Here is a 22,805-nt window from a genome sequence, read left to right on the forward strand (position 1 = left end):
CCTTACAATTTGCTACCTTTGTATCTTTTCCCCTTTGAACAGATTTGTTATTTCTCTGGAATATTTCTCTTGATATCCAGCTGCCAGCAGCACGCACCACTAACATTTACACCCTTTGCTTTCTTGTTATCTGACAAGCAGAAACAGCGCAATAACTTCCTAGAACTATTCTTCCTGTGACAGCAGCAGGGAAGTGGTGATCAGGACGATGCATGAGAAGTGCTTTCCTTTAGAGTAACTGCACTTCCCCTTTCTTAAAACTGAAACCTGCTTAGGTGCCAAGCTAAAGGTTACTTAATTCTACCAGCTCTCACCCTGAGACGGCCTAGTGTGAAAGCAATCACATCACTTCCCCAAAACTCAATATTCTTCCCCAAAATCAGGTGCGCATCCTAATTCCCCAGACAGTCATCAGCCAACTAATAGAACAAGGCATCTCTTATGCCTGACACACAACTCATAACTGCATTTATACGAGGTTCATATGAGGCACTTGCAGCCCACAGAAGAGCAAAGCAGAGGCCACGGGCTTCAGGCCCAGGCCAGTTGGTAAACGCTTCCACACGCAATGTGGTGTGCGAGCCCCAATCTGTTTCTGCAAACTATCCAGCTAGTGTCATGCTCCCTCTCCCCAGGGACATCTCAACTTCCCTCCTGCCTGGGTTTAGCACAGTGATCCCAGTGGCTCTGATGAAACCACAGGGGAAGCTCCAGCTGTTTTCCTTGTAAAATCACACCCAGCCTGAAGGATTTTGAGGCCTCAGGGCCCTGTTGGCTTTCTGCTCTTTCCACCCTGAACCTGCCCAAGGGCCACACCGCTCAGGTGCTTTACCGACAAGGAAAGCAGAGAAAGGAAGTATCGTCAGAGGTCAGGAGTTCTGAGGAAACACTTGTTCCTCCTTTCATTCTTCATGGAAAGAAGAAGAGGTCTGTCATGCCTGGGAGCTCCCCAGCCTCTGCACTGCATGGGCACCCAGCAGAATGTAGCACAAAGCAGCTGTCAGATGGAGCTAGCATCCAACAAGACAAGTACGTTTTGCACAAAGGAAGCATTTTGGCATCAAGTTTCTATTGCCTGGCCTAGGCTGAAAGCCCCCATTTCCCTCCTGCTCTCCCCTCCCTTGCTGGGGCCATCTCATTCTTGTGCCTCTCATTTTGGAGGAGGCTGGTAACAACTGGTGGAGAAAACACTCCATATTAGCTTCCAGTATGCTCTGCCCACAAAGAAGGCAAACCATCTCCTGGTCTGCATTAGGCAGAGAACAGCCAGCAGGCTGAGGGAAAGGATCCTTTCCCTCTGCTCAGCATTGATGAGGCCACACCTGCATTTCTGGGTCTCCACAGAACATGAGAGATATGGACATACTGGACAGACCCCAGCAAAGGGCCGCAATGATGATGAGGGTGCAGGACCACTGTATGATGAGAGGCTCAGAGAGCTGGAACTGTTCAGCATGGGACAGAGAATGCTCAGGGGAGATCTCGTCAATGTCTGTGTATATGTGAAGGATGGGTACAGAGGGAATGGTGCCAGGCTCTTTTCAGTGGTGCAGTGGGCAGGTCAAGTGTCTCTTGAGACATTTGAAAAGCATTTCTTCTCACAAGGAGCACACAAACCTGGTTTTCGGCCCAGCACCATTACAGAGGATACAATGCAGTCTAGGGAGGAAAGCAAGACGGTGGCTTTAGTCCTGAGCTCAGCAGCCTGCTCAGTCCTTTCTGTTTTTGCAGGCAGGGTTAAAAGTTAATGTGAACTTAATTCATGCTTTAAGATCATGGTTTAGGTATATCACCACTGCACTGTGGGAGCTGGAGGAAGGAGGCTGCCATCTCCATGCCATGTGGAAGTCACCCAAGCTATAGGAAAAGGTGAACTTCTATCTGGCAGTAACTGATTAGAAGCCACAGTCAGCCCAGCCAGGCTCCAGAAAGTCAAACAAAACCAAGAGGACTCTTCTCCATGACAGTTTTCAAGCTGCCTCTGCCACCAGCAGCAACTGCAGCGACACAGGGCTGCATCAAACAGCAAGTAATTCTCACAACAGTCTGAGCAGACTGATCGCTGTTTGTCCAAGCCGCCAGACAACCTTCAAAGAGCAACATGTGGCAGCAGCAGGAGAAAACCTCACGTTATCACTCATCAAATCTAAGTGCAAAATGCACTTTTGTCTCGCCCGCCTTTAGCACAGAGCAGCAATAACATTTTGAAAACAAACCCTACCCCACCCATAGGGAAAGAAAGAAAAAAGTCACCAACACTGAATACTGTAGTCTCCTTTTGAGGGGAAAAAAATGAATAGCACGTGACATGTAGTAACATCCTCTTGCACACTCCACAGAGAAACAACAGCCCTGGTAGGGGCACAGTAACGATGTCACCACCACTCCATGTCATTGGTAAGGGCACCACCTATTGTTGAGATCTCTCACATGTTCCACCAGCAGACACCACCTTCCATCACAGTTTAATGATTTGAGGTGACATTTTCTGTCTGCCTCAAAAAATGCATTTCTTGCTAGACTTCAATGGTTAGCAATAGTGTTCAACCATTTCCACAAGTTGGGATAACTCAAAATATGGCACCTCTCACACTTAAAAAGGGAGAAGGCTTTTCAGAATCCAAGGAGTGCAAACAAGGAGAAAACTCCCAGCTGTGAGCAGAGGAGCTCAGGGCTGGCCCAGCACAACAAGGAAATGAAAGCACAGCCAAAGCAGGAGCTGTCAGATCAGTGCAGGCTGTTGTAGCAAGGATGGGAGTCAAGCTGTGAGTCCACATGGGGCACTGCAAACAAAAAACTCTCCAGAGAAGGCGAGTCCAGGATCAACTCCCACTTTGAAACACTGCAGCTTGAGGGGCCAATCTCCAACATGGATCTGGCTGCCAGGAAAAGGAGTCTGTAAGTGATGACCAAAACCCAATCAGACACTCACTGAGGCTGCAGTGCAGTGGTTATGGCTCAGAATCAGCTGTCAGAGCTAAGCTAGCATCTACCAAGTTTTCACATTTCCAAATAGTGCTTTTGGTGTTCTCTTCAGTTTAGAAGGGCTTCCTATGCAAATGCACAAAGCTGGCCTGTTACAGCACTGTACCCAGGCTATGAGACAACAAAGTCACAGGACCGACTCTGCAGGAGTTAACTCATGCCAACATCAGATTTCCCCACCTCAGGTAATAAAATACATAGGACTTGTGCCAGCACTTTGCTCTCAGGTCTTTCCAACTCTTCCAGAAGCACAATATAGCAATATCTGCACAAAATGGCTTTGGGAAAAGCCAAGCGTATGAGCTCTGAATTCATGATTGCACAGCAATTGTTTTCCTCAGGATCTGACCAATAATTTCCTGTGAGCAAAGGGTTCTCATCAAACGAGCTCTATCCAGAACACCGTCCTCCACTAATAATCCATCTGTATAGCACTCAGACCTGCCCCTCCTTTGACTTAGGCCACCACCTTCATCTCCCACAAAACACTCCCATCTCTTCAGCTACTTCAGGCAAAATAATAAATAAATCCTAAAACCACAACCCTTATTTTCAGTAACGTGAGCATTCGGCTCCCACTCACATCACTTAAAATCAGGCCACAAATCTGTTCCTCTCTATGCCTGCAGATGGTCGCTTTCTCTCTCTACAGATGGCACCCTGAAGTTGGGACAAGTGGCTTCCATGCAGGACTCCAAGTCTATTATTTGACAAAATCTGATAAAAGCCGAAATGCGTTCTCCCAAGGAAAGACAGAAGGCTGCACTTGTGGCAAAAATCCTTTATTAAACTAGATTTTGTAAATTCCTTTTCACATTAGAAATTCTAAATGCAATTACAAAATTGTGTTTCAGTAGAAAAAAAAGATGAAAATTATAGTTAACAGCAAAATTACAACTTTATACAATAAAAAAAATCTATGTTTTTTTTTTTTCTCTTAAATTTCAATTTAAAAATAGACATTGATATCTTCCAATGTACTGGTCCTGACAGCTTTGACCCCTGGTAGTTACCAGAATACTCTTGTCTTTTCACATGCATATTCACATAGAGTCACGTAGTACTCAGCGTACTTCAGTTAGTTGAAGTAGCATTCAAATAGCATTATCAGTTGGGTTTTCACCATTTGAAACACCATTTGTGTTAATTTCGACACACAGACATCGTGGTAACAAACATTTCTTTTTCACTGTACTGTGTCCTCTTCCTCCCTCTGTGAAGAGGGCAATGCTACTCTGTAAACGTGAAATGCATTTGAAGACATGACCATGAGCAACATGAAGTCCACGTATGATTTATCACAGTACATTTACTATGATCTTTCATGGCTATCATCGACAATAAAAACTGTCCTCTTACTTACTAGACATTTTGTGGCAAGACTAAGTAACGATTTGGTTACTCTTCATCTGCTCATGTACTTGTTTAGAACGCATGTTCTGCTAAATATGTGAAGATCTTTCCTGACACTCTACATACAACCAACCAGGTTAAACAAGGGCATCTGCATTGCTACAATGAAGACTTCCATGTCACAATGGTTCCCAATAGCCACAAAAAATGCCAGTTACATTTTGCCTGAGGTGTCCTTCAGCAGGCCTATAAAAAACCACTAAGTTTAAACAAGATTATACCACGTATGATTAAAAACAAAACCCAAGTTAATCCTAGCAATATCAAGGTATTGTTTAAAAATCACTTCTGCCCCACTGCTTTCGTGACCAATGGAAATATACTTCCAAACATTCGCACCACTTTGGAGAATAACAATCCCCATTGCACATAGGAACTTTTTCTTCCATCTTTCCTCCTTTTCTTTCTTTACTGTAGGGCTACACATCAGTGCTACAGCACTGAATTGAATTTTGCATGAACAATTTGAGAATCGTCCTATATTAAAATCTGAAGTAAGCATTAAAATGTTTCATAGAAGAAGAAACCAAAAGTCACATCAGAGGTGAGCAGCCATTGCAACCACATGCTGCTGAGTAGATTAACAAGTGGCACACAACACAGGCATTTGAAAAGTCGCGCGTTATTTCAGAGTGCTGGTGGCCATACGACTAAGTGCTACCTGGGTTACAAATACAAAATGCACAATATTCACAACGTGCCTCATGACTCGCACTGATGCAACTGCAAAAGACGTCAGAAAGGCTGGAAGTCTAGAACATAACCTCTTTTCAAATGTCATTTTCAAACATCCCTATCTTAAATAATTCATACTGCTATAAGGTAGTAATCCTATTATAAAAAACAGTTGAAGAAACACAAGAATTCCAGTGTGTTTTTCTGGATAGTTTGGCAAGAACTAAGAATCTTCATGCTTTCAAATAACAGAACCCTACTTTCTCTCCCTCCACTGATCTGCTGCTCCATTCCATATCCCATTCAGTAAAGCTTCTAAGCACACAAACTCCTACAGATGAAAACAGCTGAGCTCATCATCTTTCCCCTGAATCGGCAGGGCAATGCCTCGTGTCAAGCTGCTGAAGCTGATAGAGGCTTTGTCTATAATTTCAATAAAAGCAAGACTGCTTCTGCCTCTTACAAGATTAAAACACAGTTTTCATCTAAATTCAGCCTGAGACCAACAAGTTATAATTAGGCAAACAACCAGCTTGTAGGAAGGTAGGGTATCCAAAGTACCTCAGGCCTGTACTCAAAGGCACAAGGGACAGAGATAAAGAGAAGCATTCCAAGCTGCTCCAGCTCTGCTCTTCTCCACTGCCTGACTAGGAGAAAAGCTCTCCTAGTAGGGTGTGGAGCAGAGGTTTTGCCTTGCACATTTTTAACCCTATTTGGTTAAACACATAAAGAGAGAAAATAATGAGAAAATCTGTGGGTGCACCTTCCATAGACTTTTTAAACTGTAATCTCTTTCACACAATGTTGTTTTTCCTTGTTTTATTTTGTTAATCTTACAGCAGCAGGCTCAAGAAAAGCTCAGAAAGTGGCACTTCAAGAGGACCCCGAGCCCACTAGGTTGCGCATTTTCTGGGTGAGAACCAGGTGCAGTTGCTGTTCCTCACTTAGACAGCAGGAGAAAAGCTGTGCTTCTCACCTCCAGGTTAAGTGCATCAACAACTAGGCTAAGATGAACAGATGGACAAGGCAACAACTCCTGCTCATCTTCTGAACCAAAATCTAAGCTGTCTTTGTCCGTGCCACAATGGCGTAAATGTGCTGAGTGCCCCTCCCAACACAACCAGCAGTGTAAGCATTTCTCTGGGTACAAGCTCACATACACTATAACTTTGGTGCCTAGCAGTTCAACACTGACACTTCTAAGTATAAACTGAGACCTTTGCTGGGTAACTCAAGGCAACCAGCAGGGACTATGCTGCAAAGATGTGCCCCAGAGAGCCACATCTCCACCCAGTACAAAAAGCAGTAGTAAGGAAAATGTGCTCAAAAATAGAAGGAACTTTCTTTGTCCAGAAGAACGATCCTAGCTCCATGTAGACATTTCAGATGTCTGCAGCCCCAGAGCCTGAAAGATGCAGCAGTTTCTCATTCTAGGCAGTCAGAGAGGATGGAGCACGGGCTTCACCTCACAGGTGCAGTAGCGTAAACAACCCTGCTAGCGCTGTTTGGGGAGCCCAAATATTTTGTATTTCAAACACTGCTTAACAGTGTATCTCAACAAGGAGAAGGGGCATGAATGAATAAAGTACCCACAAAAAACATAAAACTTATTACTTTAAACAATTATTCCAGTAAGAATCTGTTTGATTAAATGTTACTCAAGCTATTCTTGCATTTAAAATCACCAAAAAAGATTATTGTATCTATTAAAGCATGACAAACTCATTTTTTGATCTATCGCACAGTGCATTCACTGCGTATCTATTACAGTAAATACAGTAGTAAATTCAGTAAGTTTCATGTCTTTCCATTTGTCAGCAACACATTTTGCAATGAAACCTATTTCTGTGCACAGCTTTTCTCACAGAAGTTCCTTGCTTATGCTACCCATGCACACAAATGGCAGAACTTGCACACACATGGATTCGTACAGAAATTCCACGTGCATGAAGTTCCTGGATAAGATTTACAGAGAAATTATTATAAAAATGAAAAACTCTATTAATCCTTAACCTATTCATACTATTCCTAATATCCGTTCTTAAAAACAAAGCTTTACATTAGGAAACAAACAAACAAAAAGCAAACAAAAAATAAAACCAACTGGTTTAATACATTCCTATGCCCTTCAGAAAGCAAAGATGTAAGATGTAATTCATTGTAGAAGGTGAAATGAAAAAAGGCTGCAACTGCTTATTGAAAATCCATGCCAAAGTACAGGTGTTTCTGTTTATTGGGGCTTTTTAGTCTTTGGGTTGTTGTTGGTTTTTGTGGCTCAATTTTGTGTTTCTGTTTTTAAAGCACAGGTAGATTCAAGATGCAACACCACCATGAACAGAGTACCTTTCATATCTTCTTCAAGACGGGCAATTACTCCTGTATTTTTAACATCAAATTGAACGTGAATGTTACATTTTAAATGTCTCAAAGATAAACTGACTTTCCACAAGTAAATTACCAAAGTTAATATGCACAGAATTAAGACATCACTATTAAATACCTGTAAAATGAAACAGTACCATTCAGTGGTAACAGGATTTGAAATAGCAATAGTTGCTGAGTTCCCACCTCTCCTTTGCTATTCAGAAGGAATTTGCATAAAGTTCTGAATCACAAAATAACTGTACAGGGTCCTACACTCCCCAAACACTGAAATAGCTGAAATTTAAATGGGTGAAGTGAGAGTTATGGACCGAGTAAGCCAAGAAGGCTGCCGAATCTAAAAATTGTACCTCAACTTCCTTCAAAAACATTATAAAATCCTCATCAGAATTTTTAATCCACATGATGAAGACTTCAAATCCTGACTTTTTTTCTCTCTTTTAATATATATAAAAAAAGATTTATCGCACCAGAAAACATTCTTGGAAACAAACTGACATACAAGACCATTTGCCGCAAATTGAGACCACTTCTAATAAATACCATCCTTTAAAACAGATTAGAAAATATTATTGCAGTTGTTCAGAAAGTTTTTAGCTGTAATGCAACATCTCATTTGTTACGTTCCTCTTCCCATTAACCCTTCAATTCAGCATGACTTTCAGGCAGCCTGGCTTTATTTCTGCAAACCTGCAAAAGAAGAAAAGATGAAGTTTTGACATGAAAGCAACATCCAATGTCACATCTCTAAGCCACCATCAAACATATGGAAAGCATTACAGTGCTCAGTCAAGTAAGAGAGCATGTCAGGAGATCATCATCATATCCTGTGGATGTGACAGTAAAGGTGGATTTTATAGGGTCTGGAGAGGCAAAGAGCTGGAGACAGCAGGAACTGGGAGTAAGAGTTAAGAAAAGAGAAAAGGTCGACAAGTATTCTTGGTTACATTCATTCTGCTTCTCTTTTCAAAATGCTTTTTCTCTCTTGTATTGTGTAGAAAGTGAGCGGGAAACGGGAAGAGAAGTCTCTGCTCCAAGTCCCACCTTCACAGTCACCTTCATATATACTCCCATACAGAAAAGGCAGCAAACACATTGACAGTAACACCAGATTTGCTAAATTGCTGTCTCATATAAGTTGAGAGCTGAAGCATATGTTGGAGACCAATAGAAAGGATGATTAACAACTGTTCACATTAAAAAGCCAGTGACCTTAAATGGAAAGAGGCAATTAAACTGCGCTTAGACAACTCATAGTGTTTTCACTTATGTCAGAAGAAAGGATCTCAGATTTAATCTGTATCCATTATATCAGTTTTCAGCTGTAAAATTGTATTGGTCTTATGAAACAGAAGACGGGCATCAATCAATTTCGTAGCTCAGCAGTACACTAAAACAGGCCAATTTTCAGTTAGTTAAATGTGGGATAAGAAAAAACAAAAGTCCCACTAACAAAAAATCTAAACTCACCTGAAGTTGTGGCTGTTGAGGTATCTGATAGCTGCTGGTTTGATGCGTGCAACTCCTCCCTGACTATGGCTTCCTCTTCCCGTGATAACACAGAGATAAGGTTTACCACCAGACTGTTGATACTCTGTAATAGCAGGCACAGTAACAGTTAAAATTTACTCTCTGCAGAGACTTGGTGTTCAGTACAACCTTCTCATCTCTATTTTTCTGAAAACTTTTACCAGTGATCTACAACTTTGTTTTCTCATGCTGAACAATGCGCCATTCATATAAAAGTAATTACCCTTCTTCTGAAAAAGATACTCAGAAAAATAAATACATATATATTTATATGTATATATAAAGCTTTGTTATATAGTATACGTACTATATACTTTGGTATATACATATATAACAAAGCTTTTTAAGTCTAAATTGCTCACAATATGCAATGTGATCATCAGAAGATCCTTCAAATTCCACAGCAGCTTTACTGGTTTTACCATCTACTCTTCACTTGGGATTTATAACGTTTGGGAATAGAATTAATTTAAAAAGGAGGATGTTATATACTTTTTTAAAGTGACAATAACACAAATAAAGAAATCACATGTTAGTGGATATATAAAGGAAAAAGATGGAAAACATAAATGCAAGCAATTTTCGGACTATTACATCATGCTGTAATTTCTGCTGTGTTGCAGCACACGATTTAATAGATCAGCACATGACCCGGTCAGGTGTGGTTCATATCCTACAGATAACATCTGCCCAAATTGATGGAAGTTTGTAAGAGAGGAAATAAAATATAAATGAAGTTGTACTCTCACAACCATCAAGATCTGTCAGTTAAAGATGAGCACAGGATATTTTTCCTAAACTTTTCTTTTGCTTTTTGTATTTGTTTGCAGTTAATTGTGGCAGCACTAAGTGCCCTGTTTAGATCCCTCTCCTATGTATGTAAGAAAACATGAATTTTTTTTCAATAACTGGGTGAACAAGAAGCCCCTCCCACCATTCCCAAACTCCTGATGTCAGTGTAGCTTCAGGAAATTAAACTTACAGCATGAGATTGTAGCTTAAAGTAAACAAATGTTCTACTCCTAAAACAAGATAATGTAATTTGATTAGCTCTGACTGAACATCTTACTCCCTGTTGAACACTTGTAATTTTTTGTTTCCACTCCATGAAGTAGCTGTCATAAAAAAGTTTTGTGCAGCGGTAACTTGCACAAGAAACAGTTCATCCAAAAGCAAAACCAATACATGTAAATTTGTAAGATAAAATAATAATACAGAAAATGTCCTTTTACAGCAAGAACATTCGTGAAGTACTTCTCTTCACTGGGAGACAAAACAAGCCCTCAAGCAAAGCTACACATGACACTTACGGAAGCAGCATTTTTCTGATCTCAAGATTCTGCTGACAAATTTATACAACACTTATCAAAAGACAGCTTTAAACTACACACCTTCATGTGAAAGCTGAAGACAATATAAACATGGTGCTTACAATTGCTACACAGTGATTTTTTAAAAAAAATTTTTTAAAGAGCATGAAAGTTTCCAACGAAGCAATGCAAATATGACACAAACATTTGTATTATCATCTCTGTTAAAAAAGCCTTAAGGGAAAGATCAAATCTTCAACAGATCAAGTCTTCAATAAAAAAATATAACAGAGAATAACACAGGAGCAAACAATTTACAAACAAGTACAAAAGCACTGGGGGAGGATAGCACCATTGAGCAAAAATAATCATTGCCTTGCCAAGGAAAACAATTTCCATGGGGGAATTTTGAAAAGAAAATTAAACAAAAGGCAGCTGCTTTCACGTGTTGCTGAATTACAACTGGACCCTTTGTTACTGTTGTATATAATGATTTCTTAGTGGTGACCGTGGAGAATAATCTTTAGGAGACAAGAATTATTAGCTTTTTCCTACCGTTGCTTTTTTCCTGCAGCACTCTGGACAGCTGATTCACAGCTTCATCCACATGGAGCCCATGCAGATCCAACACATTCAGAGGCAGCAAGGAAGTATTTACGCTTTCAAAGATTCGCGCAGCAGCAGCGTGGTTGGCTTCTTTCATCTTCTGCTCATGAAGGCGACCCTTTATTCAAACGTACATGGAGAATATTACAGTCTGAGACATGATTTAAGCTCTACGTTGGTAGTTGGCTTCACAACAACAGTACTGACAGGGTGCTTTTAATCTCACAGTTTGAAGTACTGAAGTTCATAAGCACAACACGATTCCTAGAAGAAGCTCAGTGAGATCTACCTACCCACAAGGAGATTTCATAAAGTTTGTTTGCAGGAAACTGCTCAAAGCTGGCAAAAAGAAGAAACCATAAACAGAAGCTCCACGAGAAAGGGAAAAAGCTAGAGAAGATACAAGAATATAAAATCATTACATGAGCTAAAAAGTCACACTTTGTGCCAACTGTCAGATTTATTATCCTAACAATTTTACTTTTTCCTACTGCATTTTACTTTCTGAAAGTACTTAACAAAAACTTATGAAACAGTACCAAAGAAACTGCCTAATTGCCCAGGGAAACCCTGCTGAGTTATATTTGATGTTAGTTCTTCCGAATGTGTTTCTAAAAATCAGACTCGCCAAGAAGTGCAAAATCTTGACAAGTTGACTACTGTAACTCCTAATCTTTTTGACATCTTTCATGACTAATGATATCAGTACAGCCTTAATTGGAATTAAGGGCAAGGAGTGGTACGGAATTACTAACACTACACCGTGAACAAGTACCATCTGTTTCTCACAAACCTTGCAGAAATCATATCTGAGAGACTAAAGTTAACAAATTATGTCTTTGAGGATCTGAAAGCACAATTTGAAATGAAATAAAAGACTTAACTACAGGTACTGGACTGACAAGGGCTCAGGAGAACTGAAGTGACAGTCTGTCTTACACTTCCTTAAAATGGATCAACTGAAGTACATTAGTGTCAGACCAGAGATAACAGCCCTATAATTCTCACTTGCAGAGAACTACCAGAACAGGACAAAGCCACCAAACTTAAGTGTTTTGTTTTCATGAATAAAGGTATTTTGGTTTGTCTTCTTATTACCTAAAAGAAAACACATTATAAATTTCCAGACTGTATTTATAATTATGTTTAAGAACAAAAGGAAAGGGAGGACTTAACACAGTGCTCCAAAAGTTATGCCTCCTATTTATTTCCACAGAAACTACAACAGATACAAAGAACGCAATAATACTACTTAATAGAAAAAAATTCTCATCTACAAAACACTACTCTTCAACATAGTCACCACCATGAGCTACACATTTCTGCCAGCTGTGAGTAAAAACCTGCACACTGCACTTGTAAAAATATGTATGGCTGTTCAGAATGTGGTTTGTCCTTCAGGCTGCCACTGCCACTGCTAAAGAGCACCACCCACTGCCTCACAGTGTTCATATCCACTGTGAACATCACTGTTTCCATTAAGGTTCAGCAAGTGTCGACAAATGTCAGTGAATGCAATTTTTTTCACTTGGAAAAATTCAATGACTCATCTCTGCTTCACACGCACCTCCATGTCAGAGGCCCTTTTGCCAGACTGCCTCTCTGCTGTCATCTGTTGCACAGCACCACATGTAACATAATATTGGTGGGAAGGTTCAACCATAACACCAATATGTCTCTGATAATGCGAGCCAACACAATAAAAAATAGGAGGCATTACTTTTGGAGCACCCCTAGTCATATATGTTGAGCATTGTGGTTGAATCAAGACTGGATGGCCTGTGCTCCACAGCCAGAGTTTACAACACTGATCAGCGGAAGATCTATGCTTCAGAAAACAGGTGAATAGCAAAAAGTATGGCACACCATACTACACTATCCTGATTGGAAAACAGCTCGTACCCATACAGATATACAAAATAAGGACACAAAGACAGCTGACAGTAATCTTCCAAAGACCTATGAAGGATGAAATAAGCACAATTCCGAGGAAAAAGATCACACCTTAATAATTGTTTGATTCCTAAAGGTACAAGAGACCTGTCTAGAAACAGTTCCTCATCAGTTAAGAGGAACCCCAGGGACACAAAGAGGATTCAACAGCTAATCTTTATTGCACTCCACATCATGCAGTAGTGAACTCTGACACAAATCTCAGTACTTACGAGTATGTGGATGAGAGAGTAAAATCTGTGGAATATTTAGCATATCTAAGCACTTGCATATGATCTTTCAGGAGGTTTCACACTGTATTTGGTTACATCAGTTTCATGTCAGCATCATTAGTAACGAATGCAAGTTTAAGTGAAAGGTGTTTCTCAAGATACCACAGTAACTGAGCCAATTACCAACGGCAGTAGGCACAACTTTTTTATCCCTTCCAATCCAGTACTTACTAATGACTCTAAACACAGAAAGAAAGCACCATATTTAAGCATACCTGATGTGCATAAAATGCTGCCACAGGCTTCATTCCCATGTGATAGGCCTCCCCAGCCTTTTTCAAACACTCCTTCCTCTTTTGTTGGTGATGAAAAGCTTCTGCTCTGAAGTCATCATACTGTGGATACTCATAATCTTGGAATATTTCACTCAAAACATCATCCTCTTCCTTAGCTTTTCTTGCCTGTAAGAATTTGTAATGCTGAAGCTAAGAATGTTTTGCAAGGTGTTTTCATTGATGTGGCTTTGGATACATTTCTAATTGCTATTTGAAATAAATAAGTAAGTAAATAAATAAAATAATAATAATACCACCTTCTCCCGGTTCTTTGCAGCACTGTATGAAGAAGCAATTTCATTTCGCTGAACACTTTCTTGAGCTATAACTGTTTTTACAGGATCTGCCTCCAGAACACAGTTCAGAAATTGTTCGGTCTGCTCTAAAGAATAGCTGTAAGTGAGAAGTAAAATCTGTGACTTTCCAAAGACATTAACAGCAGGTACTTCTATTAAAATACATATTACATACCTTCATAGTGTTACAGATACAAATGTCTATGAAAATAAAGCACTAGAATAGAATTTTCCAGCTTATTACAAAAAGACTTTGTCAACTTTGTCAAACATACTGTATTACTGGCATCAATGCACAAGCAGTCTTAGACATCTGAGATGCAATTGAGGGGCACTCAAATACAAAAAGGACAATTAGATACTAAAGTAAATTGCATCATATCTTAATAAAACACAGACATCCATTTAGAAGTAAATGCTGCTGTCTGGGCTGCACAAGTTACTTTATCTTAAATCCCCTCTGGACTGCGTTAGATAGTACAAGTTAGCTTAAAACTAGCTCAGTTTTCTGAAACTTAGGCAGGAAAATCCTCGTATTTCCAGTCAATTTTTTGCTAAGAAATTTAACACAATAAGAATAGAAGATCAGCAGCCATTATGTTTCTAGTAAGCCCCTTTTCTTCTTAATACTGTTCTCACTGTTCAATAAGCAGACAAGAGGAACATTGGTCAGAAGTAGATTTTAGAGAAAACAACACTATGAAAAAGAATTTCATATGAGAAAAACAAGAGAAATATTTGAGGCGGATAAACAACTTATTTCAAACATTCCACAAGGAAAAGTTTTGATAATAACCTGGGCAAGAGGAAAAACTGACAAACAGGTATCCAAACCTGTGCGGAGAGACAGACATTCAACTGGCCAAGGAGGTAAAAAAAGAAAGTTTTTCATGAAAAGAAGTTCAGTTCACAGAGACTTTAAGGAGGCTGCCACATACACAAGAAATATAATGCAGAAAAGAGAAACAGAATGCAAGCCAAAAGAAATGGAGAGTACTGATTCCTTCATTGGTACTATAGTAACCAGGAAACTACTAGCAGCTAACATCAGACAATAGCAGCTTCCCTCTTGGTCTGGATGCTGTCTGCTGTGCACCTACTGTTACACCCTTCAGCAGTTTATCCCACTTAATTTACACCTCAACTCCAGAGCAAATACACAGTTCCACTAACTGCAGTCAACAGCCAGAGATGTACTGCTCCTGCTGAGTGAAGCCGTCTATTCTTCAAATGAAGAAGTAGGTGTAACAGTTTCTGTACTCTTTAAGACCAGTTACTTCTGCCTTATTTAAATGTACAAAAAAACATGAAATACCAGTTAAAATAATAATAATAATAAAAGCATTAATTTGGAGAACTTTAACTGCTGATATTTAAGACAACAAATGTGTACTATGACGTATTACTGAATAGCAGTTTTACAAAGAACTTTAAAGACTTCTTACTTATTGTCCTTGAAGATATCCATTAAGAAATTTTGATTAATAGTTGGAAACATCTCAAAAAGTTGTTTCTCCTTCAGTTTAGCAGCACAATCTTTTCTAGCCATAGAAGGAACGCGTTTCTATCCAGAAGACAAAGGAATAATATTACAAAGCTCACAATTAGAACAATGTATAGTAACAGTGGAACCAATCCAATTATACTGCTATTTCTTAGGATTTCAAACAAAATATTCACTCAGTAGCTATGCAATGACAGCATGTCAGTATCAGCCTGCCACACTGATGTGATGAGAAAAAAGGACAAGTGAGTTGTAGTGCACACCACTGCAGTTCTCTGCGGTCATTTGAAGTGACTCAGTTGGAGCTGCCTCATAACTTGGATGATGTGAAAGGGCTACCTCTAGAAGGACTTCCAGTTTAGGAACGTATCTGATGCTAGTCTATCCAGCTCAAATTGAACTTGTAGTAAGTTCACCTTTACTCAGGTATCTGCAGAAAGTGATACTGAGAGGTTGGGATTGAAGTCACGTTTTCTTATAAAACAGAGGAAACAATGTTGTCTTTCTGTAAGTTATCTGAAGTTATAGTGTACTAAATACATTTGCAAAGTTGCATGGAGAATAATCATACACACATTATAATTACATTAATTATAGCTCAATATAAATTGATCATTCTGATCATCCCAATACGCAGACTGCAGTCAGAAAAAAGCCAAGCTCCTTGAATCCAAACCTGTGGACATCTCATCATCCTTATCAGTAAGCTACATGCATGCATTTAAGGAAAGAATTCACAAACCATTCTTTCAAAATACAGGCTAATAACATCCAAGTCTCTTTATTGGTAGAAAGAAACATTTCTTTCTAGGACAGCTGTGTATCAGAGACAACTACCTGCCTGTTCTGAACTGCCAGGCAATACAGGGCAGTGTTATGTATATGCAAACAAGGCAGCATATGAGAACCGTGTGGAAAATGCAAAACAAAAATCTTTGCAAATCCTGTTATTTTCTGACCAGCCAGTACAGAAAACTGCTTGAGGTTATCCTCAAACACATTAAAATACAAGTCTCATTTGTTAGGAATGCTGTGGGTTCTTCTTAGAAGAAATATTAACAAATTTAATCATTTCTAAATAAACAGTGCAAGAAGCTAATTAAAAAATTGCTGATATTTCTTTCCTATGAAAGGAAACTTCCTATTAAAGTAAAAAGGAAGACAAATCTCTCTTTTTAAATGAGCAATGAAAAAACAATTCAATCAAATGCTAACCAGTAGAGTGAAAAGCACCATGATCTGTTTGTGAAACAATCAAATGTTACATTTTAAAAAGGAATTCTAAAAAAAAAAATAAAAAAATTAAAAAAATCAACAAGCATTTACCACAAGCAAATGTCTGTATCACTGCAGCTGATAACACTAATAGGCATGCACTTATCTCTTGAATTCTGGCTGTAACAAGTAGCACAAACATGAGTCACTAAATAAGACATATAGTTTTACCAAAGGTAATGAATCGTATAATCTGTATAAAAATTGTGATATTCATACCAGGTCCTCTCTCTCCTGCATGGCTATTTCTTCAGATATTATTTGTCTGAGAGAAACTTTCTGAGTTCGAGCATTCCAGTGATCCATAAAAGGAAAAACTTCTGATGTTGCCGCTTTTTTAGTCTGCATTTCATTAGATGAGCTTGAAACCCAGATCGTTCCTTTCTTCTGCGTTTTACTGTCTGCATTTTAAGATAACAGCATTTTTGAATCATTCATATCTATCTGCTGAATCAATGTAGAACCCTCAAAAGCAGTAAAAATGAGGAAACAAGTAAAACAATTAGTTTATTTACACAAGAAAAGTCAAATGAATTAAGATGCTTTCCAGCCTAGATAGAATCATGGAACCACAGAATTGCTCAGGTTGGAAAAGACCTTAAAGCTTATCAAGTCCAACCTCAACCTAACCAAACTACCCTAACAACCCTCCGCTAAGTCATGTCCCTGAGTACCACATCCAAACAGTTTCTAAACACGTCCAGAGGCGATGACTCAACCACCTCCCTGGGAAGCATATGCCAGCTCTTAACAACCCTTTTTGTAGGGAAGTTTTTCCTGATACCCCAATCTAAACTTACCCTGGCACAACTTGAGGCCATTTCCCTTCGTCCTATCACCAGTGAGAAGAAACCAACCCCACTCTCTCTGAGCACCTTTCAGATATTGGAAGAGAGCAAGAAGGTCTCCCCTCAGCGTCCTTTTCCCCAGACTAAACAGCCCCAGTTCCCTCAGTGTCTCCTCATAGGGCATATTCTCCAAGTCCTTCATAATCCTTGTTGTCTTTCTTTGGACCTGCTCCAGCACCTCCGTGTCCTTTCTGTACTGAGGTGCCCAAAGCTGAACATAGCATGGGAGATGAGGTCTCACCAATGCCGAGTACAGGGGCAGGATGACTTCCCTAGTCCTGCTCACCACACCATTCCTGATACAAACCAGGATGCCATTGGCCTTCTTGGCCACCTGGGCACACTGCTGGCTCATATTCAGCAGTGGTCTTTGTTGTTTGTTTGTTTTTACAATGAACACACAGCATACCTTCTGCAGACAACTTCCACAATTCATCTCTTCTCTGACGCTTCTAAATGAAAACAGTAAAAACATGACTGTTAATAAGCTATTAACGTAGCAAGTCACATTGGAACTATGCAAGTTTTTGCTTCTAGGCTGATCAGCTGTAAAATAATGTTTCGCAGTATTTTTCAAAATACTTAAAAAAAAAAATGTATTTAAGAAAAATATTTTAAAAGTGAAGTTTAAAAGATAAAGATACTTGCTAAAGCACAAGCTTTAGAAACATTCCCCACCAGGAACAATTCAGTCTGTAACTAAATAAACCAAACAAAAGCATGTCTGAAAAGAAATCCAAGTTTCATGTGTTTATGTTGGAATGGAGATTAGTGAGCTCTTCAACCAGCATAAATGTAGATGTTTTCTACACACAATAGTTCATAAATAACTTCTTGATGTCAAAATGTCATAAGTGACTTTTGGCTAGCGTATGTTTTATCAGCCTTGTATTGCAATTTAACACTATGACCCTTCATTTTCAAGGCTCCTGTTTCATGATGATACACTGGTAAGTTGTAGTCCACCCCTTCAATTGTCTTTCTACAGCTGCAGTGATTATAACATATCCACATACTCCATGCAGTTCACAAAACACAATTGTATTTTATCACTGATCTCACAAAGATATTTACATCTTGCACACACCTTTAGACCAAGACATACAGAAAAAATGGTCTGACACAGCATTTCACATCAAAAGAAATCTACCTACCAGAATAGATTCTTTCCATTTTTCATGAATCACTTTTGCCAAATTCATATCAATGTGAACCACACAATCCTCAGCAGTTAGCGATCCTTGTGGAATAAAGTACATCCATCAGAGCATTCTACAACATCTTATCCAAGCATTGAAAGTACAGTAGCCTAGTACTTATTAAATGGAATTCCAGAAGTTTTGGACAAATTGTCATTAACAAAAAAAATAATAATAATAAAAAAAAAAAATCAACAAAAACACCTTCAGTAACTACCAAGTCTCTAAAAGCAAAGGTGCGTCATTGAATTCCTCCACACAGAGAAGGCTGCACTCACTGACATTCAATGATACTTGCTGAATATTTATCAAAGAATATATAAGTGTGTGTTGAGTGGGTATTCAAGGCAGAAGCAGCCAAACCCACCAATACGTCAGGTAAGTAGGGTTTCACACAAAGTAAACTTTAGGATAAAAGAAGAAAAGGGACAGAAATTAAGTCATATCCCTCATGTTTTCATTCCTTCCCTTTTCTATCAGTCTATGATTTTTGTAATCCGCTGCACGTTCAAGCTGCTTGTTACTTTCTTCACCACAGTATCTCAATAAACTATTTTCTTTCCCCATTTCATTTTCATTTAAGTATAGATTTACTTTATTTTCCCTCTAAACTATTCATATTCACCACTTTAGCTGATACCTAGTGCCTTTTCCCCCTTGTTTTTTTCCTAACCATTTATCATGCATATGTTCCTCAATCTTTCTCTTCTCAATCTTTCTCAATGTTCCCCAAAGGAATATAGATAGGTTCAAAGGCCTGTGGCTCAAAAGGCAAATAAGCCAATGTATTTTCTTAGGTTTTTAAAGTATGTGCATAAAAGGACACAATTAGAAAGTTACACTACGGGATTTATGTCTTACACCACGCTTGGTTCAGTTTCATTTTTAGATCAACAAAAGCCAACATGAGTATCAAGGGGAATTGTGCAAATATATTCTAAAACAATCATGCACAAAGGTAAAAAAAAAAAAAAAAAAAAAAAAAAAGCACAATGAATAATAATTATGCCCATACCTGCATCAATGCCAACAGGCCCAAATATTTCTTTCAACTGAAGAGCCAGTTCAGGAGGTAATGTTAGTTCTAGGCTATTTATATCAAAGGCTGCAGACGATACTGGTGAAGGACTTTGTATCTTGGCCTTATCTTCATTCCTGCTCAAAATTCCACTTCCCTCTTTACCACTGATCTCCCCAGAACTCCCCAGATTTTCTCTATCAGACTCCAGTTCTTTATCATTCCTAGAATCTATCAGAGGTACGTTATCCATTTCCAGTAACAAAGGCATCCCTTTGGCATTCTCTGCATTGCTTTCTGAAGAGTTACTGTCACTTTCATCACTTAATTTTGAATTGCTGGTTGTTTTAAGAGCATGAGATAAAGTTACAGGTACAGATAAATCTACATCAGCTTGCGAGACTGATAGCTTGTTCATCACTTCTTCAACAGGACTCACAGACTCCATCTTCTGCATTCCAGAAATGCACTGCTCATGGACACCTGTTGCTGAGCTGCCTGCATAGCCTTCAGGAGCTGTATCACTGGAACTTTTCAGTTCCACCGAATCATTCGACAGGACAGCAGTAAATGAGTCAGACACACCAGCATCTGTCACAACTGTCTTGGTAGCTGTACTTTCCTCAGTGCTGAGTGATGAGTTCTTGTCTTCTGAAGGATCAAAAACATTGGTAGCCCCAGTGATTTGCTCTGTGTGGGTGCAATTTTCAAGATTCTCATCATAGTTGATATTTTCCTTGAAATCAAAGTCTGCAACAACTGGCTCAGCTTCTTTTACTTCAAACCATTCAGTACTAACATCTTCGTGTAACTTTTCATCAGAGTCTAAAAGCAGGCCCGTGGCCCAGTTTATGTCTTTGTTACATCTTTCGTACAGATCTTTCACAGCTTCAAATGAAAATGAATCAAAGAGCTTACACAGCATATTTAGCTTTTCAGTCTCATCAATATCAATAAGTTCACTTTCTTCCACAAATGTACTTTTATCATACGTAACTCGATAAGGTATTTTTTCCTGAGAACCTGAGGCATTATTAATGTCTTTGGGTTTGAAGCCATCTAATCTTCCATGCAATACTTTGACAGTCTCAGGAAAAAGCATTTTATTTTCTAATCTCCACAAGAGAGCAAAATCATGAGATTCAGTTTGTGAATGGCTACTTATCTGTTTACATGAGCATGCATCTTGTTTCTCTTCTACAGAATTAGGCACAGACAACTGTTCCTCTTCTTTGGAGTGGGGCAAATTGTTGTTTGTAAAGGTGAGGGCTAATTTGTGATGTTTCTTTGTTCTCTTATTTTGCTGGGTTTTTTTCTTAGCAATTGTCTCACTACCTACCATTTCAGGTTGGTGAAAATGCAACTCGTTCACATCCTGTTCTACAGTGTCCACCGGTGTCCCACGAAGCACATCTACAGTGTCGAGAGCACTTCTATTAACATCACCCTCAGTGTTTCTACCTTCATCAGTCTGACTTAGACTTGTCTTTCTCATTCTCCTTGACCTTTGTTGTCGCTGTTCTAGTGATACTGGCCACTGTCCTGCCATTTGCAGGTCTGGTGCAACTTTATCTGAACTAACAGAGAAACAGCTAGAGGTTGTATTTTCTTCCTCCTGGCCTTTTACAACAGTACAGGTATCAGGTAGGCCAGCATGCTCTTTACCTAATTCAGGATGCTGACCGGGAGTTTTATCTTCTTTATCACTCTTCAGGGAAGATTTTTCTAGCCTTCTATTTCTTTTGACTCTCTGTCCCATTGTTTGTTGTACAGGCCAGTCACCGAGAAAGTTCAGCAGCTCTGGTTTTCCTGAGGCCTCCATAGCTGAGCTGCTTGGTTCTACTACTTTACTTCTTTCTGCTGAATCTGACTCCATGCCTATTTCACTGTTTTGTTCAGTTCCAGTCTGAACTGTGAGAATATTGTTATTACTGTGTTTCTCAACTCCTCTATGCAAGCACACAGTTTCTTCAGTTTTGATCATATCAGTCTCATCCATTTCTGTTTCGGTCATTTCTTCCATTCGTTCTCCTTTTTCTCCTTTTTCCTCCAAGGGCAGCTCTTCCTCTACACAACTTGGCAGGTCAACATCCAAATCACCTTGAACAGTGTTTTTCTCAGTGCTGTGTTCCACTGAGTTATTTTCCATTTCTGTTTCCTCTTTCCGATAACTTTCAGGAGCACAATTACTTTCTGAAGTTAGAGAAGAACTGGAAAGAGGTTTATCATCTTCAGGTAAATTATCAGCCTCCAAATCAGAAGCAAAAGGTTTGTTTTCCTTTTTAACAGGATGTGCTTCCCTTTCTCTGAAAGACAAATTGGAATTAAGATAATCCTACTTCAATCTTTCTTCAAGCACTTGTCCACATTTTTAATTTTAGCTTTGCTACTCAATACAGTAAAAATTACAAATCGTAAGCCATCTTTCAGGACAGTTAAATCATCCAGTTGAATAATCTTGGTGAGAGGGAAACAAATTTAAGATGCCTTAAGACAAATCTCATCACTTCATTATAAAAAACAATGAGCTAAACAAAGTTGAGCTTTCTTTGCTAAGTAACCCTTTTTTAGTTCACCAAAGTGTCTAAGAATACTTTTCCAGGAATCTGTCTTCCCATTCTGATCTTCAGAATGTGTTTAGTGTTCAGCAACATCGTCCAGGCCTCGCTGCTATAAGGTTTTGTTTTTTAGCTTTTCTTTGTTTAAGCAACAAATCTAGTAAAAGAATCTAACCTATGACTTCCCTCCTGACAAGGATCTTCATTCCAAGCAGTAACTTCTGATTTTTCTGGGACAGAAGAAGCCAAGATTGAGTTAACAGTAAGGCAACGTTCATACTGCTCCAACATTCTCTTGATCTTTTCTTTAGGTACCCCATGAATATTCCGTCTGTGGATTTGAAAACAAACAAAAAATAATGAGAAGGAAACATTTCATATTTGCATATCAGAATAGACTAAGAGAAGGGAATAATTTGTGATTACAGAAACACTAACTAGAGAACGCAGGGGGCCAGGTGAAATAGCAATTCTTGCCGTATTAATGTGCAAAGGCACTCAAAATGCAAAGACTCATACAAATTCCTGCTTCGCCTAACTTCTCCACACCTCACCTGGTGGCCATATTCCACAAGCAGATGTTTTGCTTAATACCATACAATTAACTTGCTGTCCACAAATAAGCATCAGAAACACATGAAATCAGATCTACATAGTGATACAAGAGATCAAACTGGGTAAGGGAGATTTCAGAATTCAGCCATCT

At 39.1% G+C, this 22,805-nt stretch overlaps 1 protein-coding gene across 7 annotated transcripts in view; it reads right to left on the bottom strand.

Moving 5' to 3' along the window:
• Positions 1-3,751: 3,751 nt before the first annotated feature.
• N4BP2 (NEDD4 binding protein 2) overlaps positions 3,752-22,805 on the bottom strand; it is a 50,571-nt gene continuing 31,517 nt past the window's right edge. For 5 of the 7 annotated variants that reach the window (XM_015862382.2, XM_015862383.2, XM_015862386.2 and 2 more), the window contains 11 exons: positions 22,275-22,430; positions 19,539-21,847; positions 18,479-18,564; positions 17,734-17,776; positions 16,696-16,877; positions 15,143-15,261; positions 13,659-13,794; positions 13,342-13,527; positions 10,851-11,019; positions 8,926-9,049; positions 8,004-8,145 (listed from right to left, as the gene is read on the bottom strand). In XM_015862382.2, the coding sequence (XP_015717868.1) occupies positions 8,100-8,145; positions 8,926-9,049; positions 10,851-11,019; positions 13,342-13,527; positions 13,659-13,794; positions 15,143-15,261; positions 16,696-16,877; positions 17,734-17,776; positions 18,479-18,564; positions 19,539-21,847; positions 22,275-22,430 (3,556 nt within the window). In that variant the 3' untranslated portion in view covers positions 8,004-8,099. Of the gene's footprint in view, positions 8,146-8,925; positions 9,050-10,850; positions 11,020-13,341; positions 13,528-13,658; positions 13,795-15,142; positions 15,262-16,695; positions 16,878-17,733; positions 17,777-18,478; positions 18,565-19,538; positions 21,848-22,274; positions 22,431-22,805 lie in introns of all 7 variants that reach the window. The other 2 variants (XM_015862380.2, XR_001555194.2) reach the window with 2 other exon arrangements.

This window comes from Coturnix japonica, chromosome 4 (assembly GCF_001577835.2).
Source record: "Coturnix japonica isolate 7356 chromosome 4, Coturnix japonica 2.1, whole genome shotgun sequence".
Taxonomy (NCBI): domain Eukaryota; kingdom Metazoa; phylum Chordata; class Aves; order Galliformes; family Phasianidae; genus Coturnix; species Coturnix japonica.